This window comes from Entelurus aequoreus, linkage group LG09 (genome assembly GCF_033978785.1).
Source record: "Entelurus aequoreus isolate RoL-2023_Sb linkage group LG09, RoL_Eaeq_v1.1, whole genome shotgun sequence".
Taxonomy (NCBI): Eukaryota; Metazoa; Chordata; class Actinopteri; order Syngnathiformes; family Syngnathidae; genus Entelurus; species Entelurus aequoreus.
This window is the reverse complement of record NC_084739.1, coordinates 45,769,267-45,786,595: the sequence shown is the minus strand read 5'-3', so window position 1 is coordinate 45,786,595 and position 17,329 is coordinate 45,769,267. Positions and strand designations below refer to the sequence as shown.

Genomic DNA, 17,329 nt, shown 5'->3' with positions numbered 1-17,329 from the left:
GGCTCGCTGACAACAAGCTATCCATACACTTGGGTAAAACAGAATCCATCCTGTTTGGGTCCCACATCAACCTTAAGAAAGTCAATGACTTCACCATAAAAGTGGGTGACATTGTTATCACCAGGAAAGATGAGGTCACCTACCTAGGTTCCATTCTAGAGGCTAACCTTTCCTGTGATAAAATGGCAACCAAGGTAATCAGAAAGGTTAACCAATGAGCGAGATTTCTCAACAGAATCTCCTCTCTGGTCAACAAAAGCACCTTGAGAATTCTGGCGGGAACTCTCGTTCAACCCTTTTTCGATTACGCATGCACCTCCTGGTACCCTAGCACCTTCAAAACCCTCAAATCTAAACTCCAAACATCTCAGAACAAGCTAGTCAGGTTACTTCTAGACCTCCACCCCAGATCCCACCTCACTCCTACCCACTTTTCTAAAGTGGGCTGGCTCAAGGTGGAGGACAGAGTTAAACAACTTGCACTGAGCATAGTCTATAAAATCCACTACACCTCCCTGATACCGAAGTACATGTCAAACTACTTCCTTAACGTAAATGACCGCCATAACCACAACACCAGGGGGAGCTCCACTAACCACGTTAAACCCAGATTCCGAACTAACAAAGGTCTTAACTCATTCTCTTTCTATGCCACATGAATGTGGAATGCGCTCCCAACAGGTATAAAAGAAAGGGCATCTCTATCCTCCTTGAAAACCGCAATAAAAGTTCACCTCCAGGCAGCTACAACCCTAAACTAACACCCTCCCCGGATTGCTAATAATCAAATGTAAACAATCAAATGCAGATACTTTTTCTTATGCCTTCTGATCTCTCTCTCTCTCTCTCTCTCTCTCTCTCTCTCTCTCTCTCTCTCTCTCTCTCTCTCTCTCTCTCTCTCTCTCTCTCTCTCTCTATGTCCACTACTTGCTGTCCATATCCTACCCCCCCCCCCCCTCCACACCCCTGATTGTAAATAATGTAAATAATTCAATGTGATTATCTTTTGTTTGATGACTGTATTATGATGATAGTATATATGATAGTATATATATGTATCATGAATCAATTTAAGTGGACCCCAACTTAAACAAGTTGAAAAACTTATTCGGGTGTTACCATTTAGTGGTCAATTGTACGGAATATGTACTTCACTGTGCAACCTACTAATAAAAGTCTCAATCAATCAATCAATCTGACAGGTGACTGAGCTTGCAGTCATGCTAGCATACATTGGCTTAGCCTGTAACAGACTTGTGAAACTTGTCATTCGATGGAATCTATTGATATTTTACAGACTATTTTAAATGTTCACAGTAATAAAAAAACGGGACAAAGTGCATCCCTTGACAGCTCAATATGGAACACATACCAGTGCTTTTGTTTCTAAATACGGGACCATCCCATTTTCCAAGGGACAGTTGACTTAGACTTAGACTTCCTTTTATTGTCATTCAAATTTGAACTTTACAGTACAGATAAGAACAAAATTGTGTTGCATTAGCTCATTGTAGTGCAGGATAAAACAGCAATAAGGTGCAGATATAAATAAATAGATTCCTGTACAGATAAATATATTGCACTTTTGCATATGCATCCACGTTTATGGATGTATGTTATATTGTCTTGATATTAGAGAGAGTTAATCCGTTTTTGGGGGGGGGAATTGAGAGGATTATTATGATGCGTTCAAGAGTCTTATGGCCTGAGGGAAGAAGCTGTTACAGAACCTGGAGGTTCTGCTACGGAGGCTGCGGAACCTCTTTCTAGAGTCCAGCAGTGAAAACAGTCCTTGGTGGGGGTGGGAGGAGTCTCTGCAGATTTTCTGAGCCCTGGTCAGGCAGCGGCTTTTTGCAATTTCCTGGATAGGAGGAAGAGGAGTCCTTGGCAACCCTAACTAAATAAGGCCCTCTATAAGACTGCATCTGGTCAATTCCCCATCTCAAGATATGTTAACTGGCCTGTGAAATGCACAAAATATTCACCTAAATTGCAAATGTGTCCGTAATATTATTCAGATAGGATTGACTTAAAGTAAATCCCTTATAATTGTAACTACCTAAATGCTGCAACATTAATGTTTCAGTGTGAAATTGTTACTTTGGTTAATTTTGCAGTAGCAGCAGCAAGTTAGCCGTTTGCTAAGCTATTATAGTGTTACGTATATTGTTACATAAGGCGCTTCGCCATTTGTCTTCATGTATCATACAATGACTATGTTCATGTCTTCTACAGCACTGCATGTGATCTACAATATGACATTTATTCTTTTAATGCACTTTTTAGACACGGCCACTGAATTCACACAATTTCCAGTCCCCCATCGGCTGACTTTGTAAGAAAGACCCAGTGTTTCAAGGACATGGTGAAATTAATTCTGTAAAATAAAAGGTACGGTAGTTCACGTTGATATCTTCCAGTGTGTGTGTTTGCATGTATATAGTGCATTCATTATTGAAAATATGTTATGTTTTAGACCCTGCCTTTGTGTGTTTGTGTGCCATTGCTTCATAAGTCTCAGTAGACTCTCTGTAAAGCAGCAGGCATACACTGATAAGCAGATGATGAAATGTTGTCTATGGGTGTGTGTGTGTGTGTGTGTGTGTGTGTGTGTGTGTGTGTGTGTGTGTGTGTGTGTGTGTGTGTGTGTGTGTGTGTGTGTGTGTGTGTGTGTGAGTGTGTGTGTGTGTGTGTGTGTGTGTGTGTGTGTGTGTGTGTGTGTGTGTGTGTGCGTGCGTGTACGTACGTGTGTGTGTGTGTGTGTACGTGCATGTGTGTGTGTCTGTGCATATTACCTCAGACTGCTGTGTGTTCTTGGAGGAAGGGAGAGGGTTTGAGACCATTGGTCCAAAAATGTCCAGTTCATCATTGACTTTTCCACAACCATCTGGAGCATCTGAGAGACAGAAAATCATGTTATTGCATAAATCTCACCGGCCCTTCCAATAACTACCTAAACCTAACTAAAGCTGATCAAAGCCATCGTATTTATCAATAATACTAAAACAATGGTTTATGCTTGGGGGCGGCGTGGCGAAGTTGGTAGAGTGGCCGTGCCAGCAATCGGAGGGTTGCTGGTTACTGGGGTTCAATCCCCACCTTCTACCATCCTAGTCACGTCCGTTGTGTCCTTGGGCAAGACACTTCACCCTTGCTCCTGATGGCTGCTGGTTAGCGCCTTGCATGGCAGCTCCCACCATCAGTGTGTGAATGTGTGTGTGAATGGGTGAATGTGGAAATACTGTCAAAGCGCTTTGAGTACCTTGAAGGTAGAAAAGCGCTATACAAGTATAACCCATTTATCATTTATTTATCATTTATGCTTGATTAAATTAGATACTATAAATAAACTTTTAATTTGCGATTAAATTGACAGCTACTGTATCTCAATATTAATTATAATTATATATATATATATATATATATATATATATATATATATATATATATATATATATATATATATATATATATATATATATATATATACATATATATATATATATATATATATATATATATATATATATATATATATATATATATATATATATATATATATATATATATACACACATATATATATATAATTATTATTTTTATTATTAATATTAATATATATTAATTATAATTATATATATATATATATATATATATATATATATATATATATATATATATATATATATATATATATATATATATATATATATATATATATATATATATATATATATATATATATATAATTATAATTAATATATATTAATTATTATTTTTTGTTTTTGTCAACAAAGTGAGTTCAATTGCATGTGTTATTTGGCCTATTTTAAGTTTTATTTTTTTTTTTTTTTACACAGAATACACATCTTGTCGCAACCATGCCAAGGCAAAAAGCCATGTAATGGACATCTCTAACAGCTGGGTGTTGGGGCCCTGGCCGAAAATTTAACCCACACCGTCTGCACAAAAGACTCGTAATTATTGTAATCAATAACATTAAGAAAAAAAAAACAAAAAACAAATAGCATTCAAGTTTATGTGTCATAGTACTTATTACAATTCTGTCACCAATGAAAGGGATTGAATACATTTCTGTTGATCTAGAGCAATTTTTGCATCGATATGGAGCATTAAATTGGTCAATTAGGCGAAGTATTCTAAATTGTAAATTATGGGATACAAGGTCTGTCAGAAAAGTTCCAGGACTACTACCACTAAATATCTACAGTACATGTATTTCAAATCCATAGTCACAGCCATCATCTTGATGTCATCAACATCTTCAAAACAAGTCCCCTGATATGGGAGTAGCCAGGTCAGACGAGTTGGAAGTTTTCTCCAACATTAACTAAACAATGTTCTTTTCAGCCAAAAACTGTCGAATGCCCAGGGCAACAAGAGCAGGTGTGATGTAGTGGTCCTGCCACAACTCTCGCCTCTTCTCAGTCACTCAATGACGCAAACGCTGCAGGATCTCTTTGTAGACTTGTTGGTTCATCGTCTGGCACTGTGGTAAGAAGTGCCAATGGGCATTGCCCCCCCCCCCCTCAGATCCAATCCTGTTTCGAGTCCCAATCCGATATTTTGACAATATTTTAGAGAACTTAACATGTTTTTTTTTTTTTTTGTTTGTTTTTTGTTCTGAATATACATATGTGTGTATATATGTATGTATAATGGTGTGTAAGTAAGTATGTAAAGTATGTGCATTTGGATGTACAATATATTTGTCTAGCAGTGTGTGGACATGTTTTACAGCAAGTAACTAAAGTAAGCACATTCCAAATAGCTAGTGCACATTAACTAAACAAAAGCAAAAACTAGCATTGGATCCCATTCAAATCGTTTGGGTTTTGCCCTCAAAGCCTTCCTGTGTCCAGAGACTTACTCCCAGGCGTTGTAAACGATAACATAACCTACTCAAAACATATTTTGTAATAATAAAAACAAGAAAAATATAATTCTAATCACTTCAGTATCATTAATAAAGTGATACAAAATTAGGTATTGATAGTATCGAGTATGGTTCTATCACCTCTACTGGACTTTGAAGCTTTCACAGTCGGTTTCTTGGGTCGTCCTGCTCGCATGTGTGTGTGTGTGTGTGTGTGTGTGTGTGTGTGTGTGTGTGTGTGTGTGTGTGTGTGTGTGTGTGTGTGTGTGTGTGTGTGTGTGTGTGTGTGTGTGTGTGTGTGGGTGGGTGCGTGTGTGTGTGTGTGTGTGTGTTTAGCTGAGCCATTCATTTTCCTTTAGTCTTCCAGTAATAATGGAGATAGAAGATCCTTATATACTGCTTCTTCAGCCTTGGTTCCATGTTTTGGGTGACTGTCATGCTGGAGGACTGTTACCATCTTCAGCTTTCTGGCTCAATAACAGCTATCAACATCAAACACCATAATTAAAAATTTCAGACAATAGAAGTCTGTTGTTTATTTTTTTTGCTAATTAATGATGCAGAAATTAATGTAAACCAAGTCAGAAAATAATCATTTTGAGACAAAAAAAATAGCAAAAACCTTGGAAAAGACCTCAGCTTGTTGTTTGTGTTTGGTTTCCAGTCTTAAATGTGGATGCTTAGATTCAATACGCAGGATTGGTATCAGTCTCATACTGGCCAAATTTACCAGCTCAGATATTGTGAAAAAATATGTCACTCCTCTAATTGGATCCAGTGCTGTTGTCATCTCAGCTTTGTGGAGTTACTTTAGATACGAGTCACAAGAGATGCCAGCCAGATGCAATTTGTGCATTGTGAGTGTCTAAAAGCAGGACATTTCATCACAACAAGGCTGCAAAAGCATCACGGTAAAGAGTAGGCTCCCTGAACAAGTCGTATTAAGAGGAATACATGTGATACAGAAAGGCCAATTACAGCCTTAATGGTCCACATTGCCACAGCGAGAGTTGAGATAATTTTAGAGATGTATTTCACGCCACACAGAGAGTTTGCAAGAGAAGCATGGGCCAGCGTAGCGAGCGGACGCCTTGACACAGATGTAAGGCTGTGCAATATAGACAAAGTCTTGATGAGACCTGCATTGTCTTTTTATGACCTAAAATATTGACCTAGTTTTTGTCCTCCACAATAACTTCTGGCATACTTAAAAAACAACACCTGGGTCTATAAAAAAAAAAGCTGGGGGTGTAAAGTTGTCTTGTGTGCTGTCATTGCAGGACGCAGGAAGATGAACCCATGACTGGCCAAGTTTATTTGTTTGCTTTATTAACATATTCTGATGGCACCTGAACAAAATAAACATGCACAAGGTGACCCGCGCTTTGTTTTGCCGTGTTCTTTTTTTTTTTCCTCTCACAACTGTAAGGCTTACAAAGTGGTGTATGGTGTCAAAACAGTGCCAAAACCCCACCAATCTCGTGTACTTTGGGGCGGCCATGGACTACACAGCCTGGCAACGCTCCTCCTTTGTCATTGGTCACTTTAAAGGCTCACTGTCTTATGGTCAGAGACAATCCAAGGAACCCGTTACATTCAACATAAACTAACCTATTACACAACATAATGGGATGATGCATAAAATAATAATATAAATAAATATATAGGGTGTTTGGTGGTAACCCAGACTAAGTCAACCATACATTTGTTCAGCACGCCAGCAGAAACCAGTTCATCCCAAATTTTTCAGTAAATTCCCCAAGATGTCACCGTGGAGTTATTGAGTCTGTTTGGCTTCCGCAGCTAATGGGTCCATGACGATGACTTCTGTTTTGTTTGTTTAGCTGTTTTACTGCCGTGTTACAGGCACCGTTTGGAAACCATTAAGGTATGTAAATCCACATTTACAGAATTTTATTGTGTATATAACCCATTTCACAACGTATATATCTGAGGCCTATAGTCCGATGCGACTATGTGAAAAAAAATGTTCATTGAATTCCGTTTATATTTACATCTCACACAATTTCCCAACTCATATATCTATATATATATATATATATATATATATATATATATATATATATATATATATATATATATATATATATATATATATATATATATATATATATATATATATATATATATACATATATGTGTATATACATATATGTATGTACATATATATATATATATATATATATATATATATATATATATATATATATATATATACCTGACTGCCCCCTAGCCAGGGATACGGTGAAGACTTCAACGGCGGAGCAGGCGGAAGACGGTAGATTTAAGAACTACCACAACGGCTGCGATGGCGGAAGAAGGCTGCAGCAGAAAAGGGTCCCCAGTCGTCTTGGACTCCATGTCACTGGACCCTGACCCCATTCTGTCAAGGATCGTGTGGTGACTGTCTGTGCACCAGTCTCGCCACGTAAAACAAAGTCACGCACAGGCATCCTCCATAAAGAGATACACCCCTACCAGGAGGATCGTCATACTCGTTCGAATGACTGCCGATAATATATATATATATATATATATATATATATATATATATATATATATATATATATATATATATATATATATATATATATATATATATATATATATATATATATATATATATATATATATATATATATATATATATATATATATTTTTTTTTATATATAATGTATATATAAATATATATAGTATATAGGTTTTGTGAATGCTGACTATGTTTGAAACAATCAAGTGTTGTAAGATAGGGTGTTTGATTGATGTTTCTAATGTGTTAAAGAACAAACCCTTAGTGCATTGTACTGACATGTGAAAGACGAATGTAAATGGACAACAGCAGCCAAACAAATAGGAAAAAATGGTGCTGTGGTATGTTATATCAAAAGAGAACCATGAGCATTTATTTTTGCACAGATGACAAAAATGATGTTTTAATTCCCTACTCAAAATTATCCACAGAAACTATTGTTGTATACCCTCAAATGATACTGATCCTTTTGTATATTGTATAAAATATGTATATATAGTGTGTCAATGAGCTCAGAAGAATGATAGATGTCAATAAAACTGTAAGAATGTTTGATTTGCATATCAATTACTCTCTATGTATTGTTACATAAAGTACATACAGTACATTGTTATTGAGATGAGCTGCACAGAGAAGAGGGTCTATCATTGCCAACTTTAAATCCACATTATCCAGTGTGCCCACCATCTGATACTATTGTCAAGAGCACTCTCATTTTCACCATGGAAACAGACCAATTGTTCAAGATATGGGTGTGTTTTGGAATCCTCCAGAACCAATTTACTGTTCATATAGAAGCATCAAACAAATGGGCTTGTATGCTAATTTACACATATTTCACCTAGGTCATTTGCAAATGGTTTCTCTCATGCAACACATGAGACATCACTGTGGTGACTACAGAGATTACCTGCTTGCAAAAAGGGGCAATATGATGAAAAGGTAAGAAACATTTACACAAAATGTAAATTGTGGATGTGTGTTTATATGGGATAACAACCTTCTGTTTTTCAGCTCAGAAAGTAATAACAGTAATGAATGATAAATGGGTTATACTTGTATATAAGGCTGAAACGACGCGTCGACGTAGTCGACGTCATCGGTTACATAAATACGTCGACACCGTTTTTGTGCGTCGACGCGTCGCATATTTACGTCACACTACCGTCATGGCGAAGCGCAAAGCAGACGATCAAAGCAGACGATGCGAGCGGTGCGAGCGAGGGGGAAAAACCACGCCAAAAGTCGTCAAAAGTGTGGAAGTATTTCAATACACAGCCTAATAATGTTGTTGTATGCACACTGTGTCGAGCGGAAATGGCCTATCATAGCAGCACAACGGCTATGAACGAACATTTGAAAAGAAAACCATCAACCATCAACTAGTCAATCGTCCGCGTGAGCATACGTTGTCATCATTACACAAAAACATGAATGTGTCATTTGTATCTGCTAGGGGTGTAACGGTACGTGTTTTGTATTGAACCGTTTCGGTACGGGGCTTTCGGTTCGGTACGGGGGTGTACCGAACGAGTTTCTAAGCTAAAGCTAACTTTAGCTGCTAAAGTCTTAACAAGCTGCTTCGCTCCTTCTGCCTCTGTCTCAGCACGCAGCATTGTCCCACCCACACAACCATCTGATTGGTACACACGAAGCATTATCAGCCAATCAGCAGTGCGTATTCAGAGCGCATGTAGTCAGCGCTTCAGCGTGGAGCAGATAGGTGTTTAGCAGGTGAGCATCAGGCAGCGGACTCTCCCCAAATGATAATAAACACCTCCCAGTCAACTACTAGTAACATCACTATGAGCCCGTTGACCTTCTAGAAATTTAAACTGCAGCTCAGCTCACTCGCAGTCCTGGCTTGAGGTGAAGGCTAATTACCTCTCAGTTCCAGCCACATCGACCCCTTCTGAGCGCCTATTTTCAGCTGCTGGGAATATTGTAAACAAGAAAAGAAACAGAGCATGTAGACATGCTAACCTTTCTTCATTACAACTGTTAGTCACTCACTGGAATGAGTAGAATTTGTTATTGTGTACTGTGTTGGACTGGATGTTTATTTTGCACATTTTCAAAGCAATACTTAATGTTTACAGTGCTCCAGAATATTTAGATTGGCACTTTTTTGTATTGGATGTTTATCTTTATTTTTGCACATTTTAGCAAATAAGCAATACTTTCACTTTTGTTGAAATGTTTACACTGTTGTTACAGAATATTTCGTTTTACACTTTTTTGTATTGGATGTTTATCTTTATTTTTGCACATTTTAAAGCAAAATAAGCAATACTTTTACTTTTGAAATGCTTATACTATTGCAGAATATTAAGATTTGCACTGGATGTTGACTTTTATATTTGCACATTAAAAAGCAAATAAGCTACTTTTAATTTTGTTAAAGGTTAAAAGTTTTAAATGTTTACATTGTTACAGAATATTTAGTCATGTTGTTGTCAATGTTGACTGAGTGGCCATACTTCTTTTTTTTTGTAAATAAAAGCCATGCCTTTCGAAAAAACTGGCCTACATTTATTTTTTCATCTTCATTTTGAATAAAAAAATAATCGGTAAAAGGAAAAATAATCAATAGATCAACAGATTAATCGAAAAAATAATCTATAGATTAATCGATAGAAAAATAATCGTTAGCTGCAGCCTTACTTGTATAGCGCTTTTCTACCTTCAAGGTACTCAAAACACTTTAACACTATTTCCACATTCACCCATTCATACACAAATTCACACACTGATGGTGGGAGCTGCCATGCAAGGCGCTAACCATGACCCATCAGGAGCAAGGGTGAAGTGTCTTGCCCAAGGACACAACAGACGTCACTAGGATGGCAGACGCTGGGATTGAACCTGGAACCCCCACGCAGCCCCCATACCGTGGTATGTCTGAACGCACACACACACACAGAGAGCTATGAAAATCAATGTATTTGGACCTTTTTTTTTTAGAAAGAAATAGAGTTTTGGGTGGCTCAAAACAAAGTATTTGGAAAAAAGGCTATGGTGAACATTTTCCTAAACTCAGAATTTGCTTTAAAACGAGGGTAAATGTTTTTTTTTTAGCTTCATTTAGAGGGAGCAGAGGTTACACTAAACGTTTATTTTCAAACCTGAAGTGAACACAAAAGTAGTTCAACGGATAAAAACCCTCTCCATGTCCACCGGACAATATCCCATGTTGGCTTTTAAAATTGCTTTTAACTCTATTGGGCCTTATATTGTTCATCTAGTAAATGTTTACCTGAGGTGTGGATGTTTCCCAACCTCCTTGAAACATGATGTGGTCCAGCCACTAATCAAAAAGAACAACCTTGACCCCAATATTTGATCAAATGTTAGACCAATCTCAAAGTTGCCATTTTGATCCAAGGTCCTAGAGAAGGTTGTTTATGATCAACTTATTTTTTATCTTAACTCAAATGATAATGGGGAACATTTTCAGTATGGTTTTAAATCACAACATAGCACAGAAACTGCCCTTTTAAGAATTTTTAATGACTTTTAGCTGTGGACCCAGGTCAATCTTCAGTTCTTGTGGTTTTAAATTTGACTGCTGCTTTTGATACGGTAGACCACAGCATTCTTTTAACATGCCTTGAGTCTTGTGTGGGTATTAAGGGGTACAGCTCTAAAATGGTTCCAGTCATTTTTTACCAGCAGGGGTTTTTCTGCAAACCTAAGGAATACTCCTCCTCTGAGTCTGCCCTTAAGTATAGTGTACCCCAAGGTTCAATTTTGGCACATGTCCTCTTTTATACATGCACAATGTCTCTTTTCACTGCTTCGCAGATGATATTCAAATATATTTGCCTGCAACAGTAAGCAATAACCAGTTTGGTTGCCATGACTACTCTGCAGAACTGTTTGCATGATGTACAGGAATGGTTGGGGGCCAATTTGTTATACTTACACAAAAATAAAACAGAAATGGTTGTATTTGGTCAAACAAACCCGCTGCAAGGTCATGACAGTGCTATTGGTCCTCTGTCCTCATATTGCCACACATTAGCAAGGAGCCTTGGATTTATCTTTCACAGCTTGCTTAAGCTGGACAAACAAATGAGCTCTGCCAATAAATCTACCTTCTTTCAGCTACGACTCCTTGCAAAAATAAAACAGTATCTTCAACAGGCTGACTTTGAAAGACCAACCCATGCATTGGTGACGTTGCGCCTGGATTACTGTAATTCTTTGTACGTAGGCCTGGATCAGGGCTTTCTCCAGCGGCTGCAGCGCTTGCAGAACTTGTACTGGCCTCATTTCATTGGCTCCCAGTTACTTTTAGAGTGCATTTTCAAATTGTACTTATTGTTTGGAAATGCTTAAACCAAGTAGCCCCGGCCTATCTAATTGAACTGCTGCAGTCTTATTCTCCCAGCAGGACCCCGAGGTCTTCAGACCAGCTACTCCTGGCTGTCCCAAAAAACAGACTCAAAACCAAAGGAGATGGAGCCTTCTCAGTGGCAGGGCCCAGATTGTGGAACAATCTTCCACTATCTATTAAATCCTACCAGTCTCTGAGCCAATTTAAATCTAGGTTAAAAACATATTCTTACTACCTGGTGTTCAAAACCAGTTAGGCAGGATATCTTGGTTGTTTTTTATTTCTTGTTTTATACATTTTTGTATTATTTATTACATTGTAATCTTTTAGGTGATATATTCTGCACTTCTTTTATGGTATATTTTACTATTGTATTTTATTCATCCTTCTGTGTTGCAATGTAAATATGACACTACCTGCCCTTTTTTTGTTTCAAATTGGTTCTTATGTCTGTACAGCACTTTGGCCAACTGGGGTTGTTTTTAAATGTGCTGCATAAATAAATAAACTGAACTGAACTGAACTAATGCTTAAAATAACCACAAGGCTGTTAATATTACAAGTTATCATGAATGTACCAGTTACTACATTGCATATATACTTACAGCATGAATATCGCCGCCTTGTGTTTGCAGTTTTTTTACTGCTCCATAGTTTTTTACTATTCGAGAATGCACAGAAAATGACAACACAGGTGTGTTCTTGTCTCACATGAGAATTGTGGATGAAGGGCCAAATCCTAAAAAAAAGTGAAATTTTCCAAAAAATACTTTAGATAATTTGCTACGTGGACCACAAGTACTAACTGGTTAACTTGATTTCCTGCTTCAGTAATACTGGTATTTATCCTCAATATTCAAAATGCCTCTCTGTCTTTAATGCCACGCCATAGTATAATATTTTGCGATAATATTATTGTTTTATATCCCTAGTGAAGGCCTAGGTGCCAAATTCACAGCCCGCCACTGCCAAAATGTCTGAGGACATTTGCGTGATTTAATAGTAACGTCTGAACAGCACAACGTGCAATAATGTTTGTGACACTTTCAACTTCCATCCATCCATTTTCTACCGCTTATTCCCTTCGGGGTCGCGGGGGGCGCTGGAGCCTATCTCAGCTATAAATCTTGATTTGATGCATTATGCCACAAAGAGACACAAACAAGACACACTATTGTATTTACTAAGTATAACCCAAGTGCAATATAAGCGGTAGAAGAATGAATGAATGGATAGATGCCATATTTCACATCTTTCTCACATCACTAACCCAGCCTTGATCCTTGCAACTCATCTTATGCACACAAAAGAACATCTCACAGAGGGTAATTATTCCCTTTATATGTCACCAGAGATGTCCGATAATGGCTTTTTTACCGATATCCCATATTGTCCAACTCTTATTTACCGATACCGATATCAACCGATACAGATATATACAGTCGTGGAAATAACACATTATTATGCCTAATTTTGTTGTGATGCCCCACTGGATGCATTAAACAATGTAACAAGGTTTTCCAAAATAAATCAACTCAAGTTATGGAAAAAAATGCCAACATGGCACTGCCATATTTATTATTGAAGTCACAAAGTGCTTTTTTTTTTTTTTAACATGCCTCAAAACAATAACAGTGCAATACTTTTTCATAACATGGTCACTACTCCCTAGTTTCTCTTGTTATATTCTTATTTTACTGTTATATTTTTATTCTCATTGTTGCTTTTTATTTTTATTCTTATTGTAATATTTTTCTATTTTGTTTCCATTTATACCCCCATTATTTACTTTTTACTTTTTAAATTCGATCTCAATTCTGTAAACTGCTGCTGGAATTTTAATTTTCCTGAGGGAACTCTCCTGAAGGAATCAATAAAGTACTATCTATCTAGCTATCCAAACAGCAGCTTGGAATTTGGGACATTCTCTCCCTGAGAGAGACTATGAGGAGGTTGAGGTGGGTGGGGTTGAGGTGGGTGGGGTTGAGGTGGGGGGGTAGGGGGTATCGGGGGCGTGTATATTGTAGCGTCCCGGAAGAGTTAGTACTACAAGGGATTCTGGGTATTTGTTCTGTTGTGTTTATGTTGTGTTTATGTTGTGTTACGGTGCGGATGTTCTCCCGAAATGTGTTTGTCATTCTTGTTTGGTGTGGGTTCACAGTGTGGCGCATATTTGTAACAGTGTTAAAGTTGTTTATACACGACCCTCAGTGTGACCTGTATGGCTGTTGAACAAGTATGCCTTGCATTAATTCGTAATGAGTAAAGCCGGTAGATATTATGTGACTGGGATGGCATGCACGTAAAGGAAATGCCTTAAAGGTTTATTGGTTCTCTGTACCTCTCCCTACGTCCGTGTACACAGCGGCGTTTAAAAACGTCATACATTTTACTTTTAAAAACCGATACCGATAATAAGAAAACCGATACCGATAATTTCCAATATTATATTTTAAAGCATTTATCGGCCGATAATATCGGCAGCCCGATATTATCGGACATCCCTATACGTCACACATAAAGATTGAAATTTCAATTAAATTTCAGTACAATTTCAGTACTGCTTTTAAGAGAACAATCAAAGCAAATGGAAATGAAAATAGGAGGACTATTGTTTTCATCTGGTTAAACAAACAGTAAGATGTGTAGGATCCATTTTGCCAGAGGGCTACAGTTGTAAAGTAAACAGAGACATAGTGGAGGGGGATGGGAGGAAGAGTGGGGAAGAATACTGAAGCGTATTGGAATTATTGATTATGTGTGAAATCTCATCTTCTCAACAAGGCTGCAATGTGTGGATCATGCATTTATAGTCCAGTTCTGCATGCTGCATGCAACTACATTGTCATTTTTTAGTCAGTGATCATTAGTTCTTCATTTTGTCAACATTCTAACATCACAAACAGAAGAGCCTAAAAAGTGTGTATAATTTTACCATATTTATAGTTGAAAGGCTTTATCTTGTACTTTCTTTCTTGTATTGTTTGTCTTTAGGGTCAACAAACATGGAGCAGAAATTCCTGGTATTTACTGCTCATAATGTGGGTCAAAATGGCATAGGTTTGAATTGAGCATGTGACCTATGTTCAATGTCATATTCTATAGCATTCTATCACTAAAGAGATTGTAAGCAGTGTTCCTTCCCAACAGCAAAAAAGATGATCCCACTCGCCTCTCTAATGCTTTTTGTTAGCACTTTCTTGTACATTGCATACAAACCCCTATTTCATGGTTGAATATGTTATTTCTACTCATCGAAACATGCCTCATGATGTGTATAATGGAATGTGTTGTTAGTTGTGCTGGTGCTGATGTTTTGCAAGAAAAATTTTAGAAATTTGCTGCTCACACACGGATGTATCCTTTGTCTGACTTATCCATTGTTTTCCCTTCGCAAAGAAGTATGCCTGAGTTGTTCCTTTTTTCCAAGTTGGAGACCCAATAATTATTGTCTAAATGTGAAAAACACATTTTTCATCAATTATGTATTTATGTCACTGAAGCTAACATTTTATTTCCACATAAATCCCTTTTTCAACCTTTGTGTCTACACCTACAGCTCTTCTTGAATAAAAAAAAAGACTTGTTTTCTGCATCTGACACCGGCCAATTTACAGGTGAAATTTGTTATTGATTTGTCAAAAGCTTTTGACCGAGTTGATTATCATCTTATCCTGGACTAACCGCATTATCTTGGCCTGCATCAAAACGCTGTCCTCTTGTTTAACTGTTATCTTCAAAATAGATTCTGTTTTAGGTCCACTTCTTTACTTTATTTCTATTAATAGTTTACCTCAATTGTACTCATTCTGCCATGTTCATCTTTAAGCTTACCATTTCCATCCATCTATCCATTTTCTGCCGCTTGTCCCGTTTGGGGTTGCGGGGGGTGCAGGAGCCTATCTAAATATCAATTGTGTTATATGACAAGTTAAATATAATTCGCCACATGAGTTTAATACTGTCCAACAGTGGTCCAATTACAACAGGCTTGTTCTTAATGTGAAAAAAATGCTCTATGATGTAATATATGGTTTATCTATCTAGTTTATTAATGTTAGCAATATAACTTCACTAATGCAAGTTAATGTATTGAAAAACATTCGATAGATGAACCCTGAGTTTACTTTTAAACCCCCAAGATAATGTATGGCTGTTTGGGCACTTTCTACCAATCAATCAATTGGTTTTCATTTCAAGTTAGAAAAAGAAGAACATCACAACTGTTACATCCTATTCTCCATTGTGCAGATGTGATCTACCAAAACACCACTGACTGTATCCTCAAATGTCTCAATATTTTATACAACTCCTTATAGAGATGTCCATTCAGAACTCACCATTGCTGCATGTGCCAGACTCTGAATTGGCCTTTTTTTTCGAAATCCAGGCATTAGCTTCACTGGGTCTAGTTTATTTTTAAATATATTCTGCCGTAGTTAAAATAGCTTACAGTTTAGTAGACAGCTCCATACTGCAATAGATTGTGTACATTATACAAAATCCAAAACCAGTGAAGTTGGCATGTTGTGTAAATTGTAAATAAAAACAGAATACAATGATTTGCAAATCCTTTTCAACTTATATTCAATTGAGTACACTGCAAAGACAAGATATTTAATGTTCGAACTGAGAAACGTTTTTTCTTTTAACAAATAATCATTAACTTATCATCAACACATTGCAAAAAAGTTGGCACAGGGGCATTTTTTATCACTGTGTTACATGGCCTTTCCTTTGAACAACAATTGGTAAATGTTTGGGAGCTGAGGAGACCAATTTTTGAAGCTTTTCAGGTGGAATTCTTTCCCATTCTTGCTTGATGTACAGCTTAAGTTGTTCAACAGTCCGGGGTCTCCGCTGTCGTATTTTACGCTTCATAATGCACCACACATTTTCAATGGGAGACAGGTCTGGACTACAGGCAGGCCAGTCTAGTACCCACACTCTTTTACTACAAAGCCACGCTGTTGTAACACGTGAAGAATTTGGCTTGGCATTGTCTTGCTGAAATAAGCAGGGGCGTCCATGAAAAAGACGTTGCTTGGATGCCAACATATGTTGCTCCAAAACCTGTATGTACCTTTCAGCATTAATGGTGCTTTCACAGATGTGTAAGTTACCCATTCCTTCGGCACTAATACACCCCCATACCATCACAGATGCTGGCTTTTGAACTTTGCGCCTATAATAGTCCGGAGGGTTCTTTTCCTCTTTGGTCCGGAGGACACGACGTCCACAGTTTCCAAAAACAATTTGAAATGTGGACTCGTCAGACCACAGAACACTTTTCCACTTTGCATCAGTCCATCTCAGATGAGCTCGGGCCCAGCCAAGCCGGCAACGTTTCTGGGTGTTGTTGATAAATGGCTTTCGCTTTGCGTAGTAGAGTTTTAACTTGCACTTAGAGATGTAGCGAGGAACTGTAGTTACTGACAGTGGTTTTCTGAAGTGTTACTGGTTTTTGATGCAGTACCGCCTGAGGGATCAAAGGTCAATGTTGGTTTTCGGCTTTGCCACTTGCGTGCAGTGATTTCTCCA

The 17,329-nt window shown here is 37.5% G+C and overlaps 2 protein-coding genes across 2 annotated transcripts in view; one reads left to right on the top strand and one right to left on the bottom strand.

The window, feature by feature from the left end:
• The window catches only part of b3gat2 (beta-1,3-glucuronyltransferase 2 (glucuronosyltransferase S)), a 639,688-nt gene that overhangs the window by 257,238 nt on the left and 365,121 nt on the right, over positions 1–17,329 (top strand). The gene's annotated exons all lie outside the window — the stretch shown is intronic.
• Positions 1–17,329, bottom strand: part of smap1 (small ArfGAP 1) — a 260,078-nt gene that overhangs the window by 45,771 nt on the left and 196,978 nt on the right. The window contains exon 8 of the mRNA XM_062058838.1: positions 2,796–2,896. Within this exon, the coding sequence (XP_061914822.1) occupies positions 2,796–2,896 (101 nt within the window). The remainder of the gene's footprint in view (positions 1–2,795; positions 2,897–17,329) is intronic.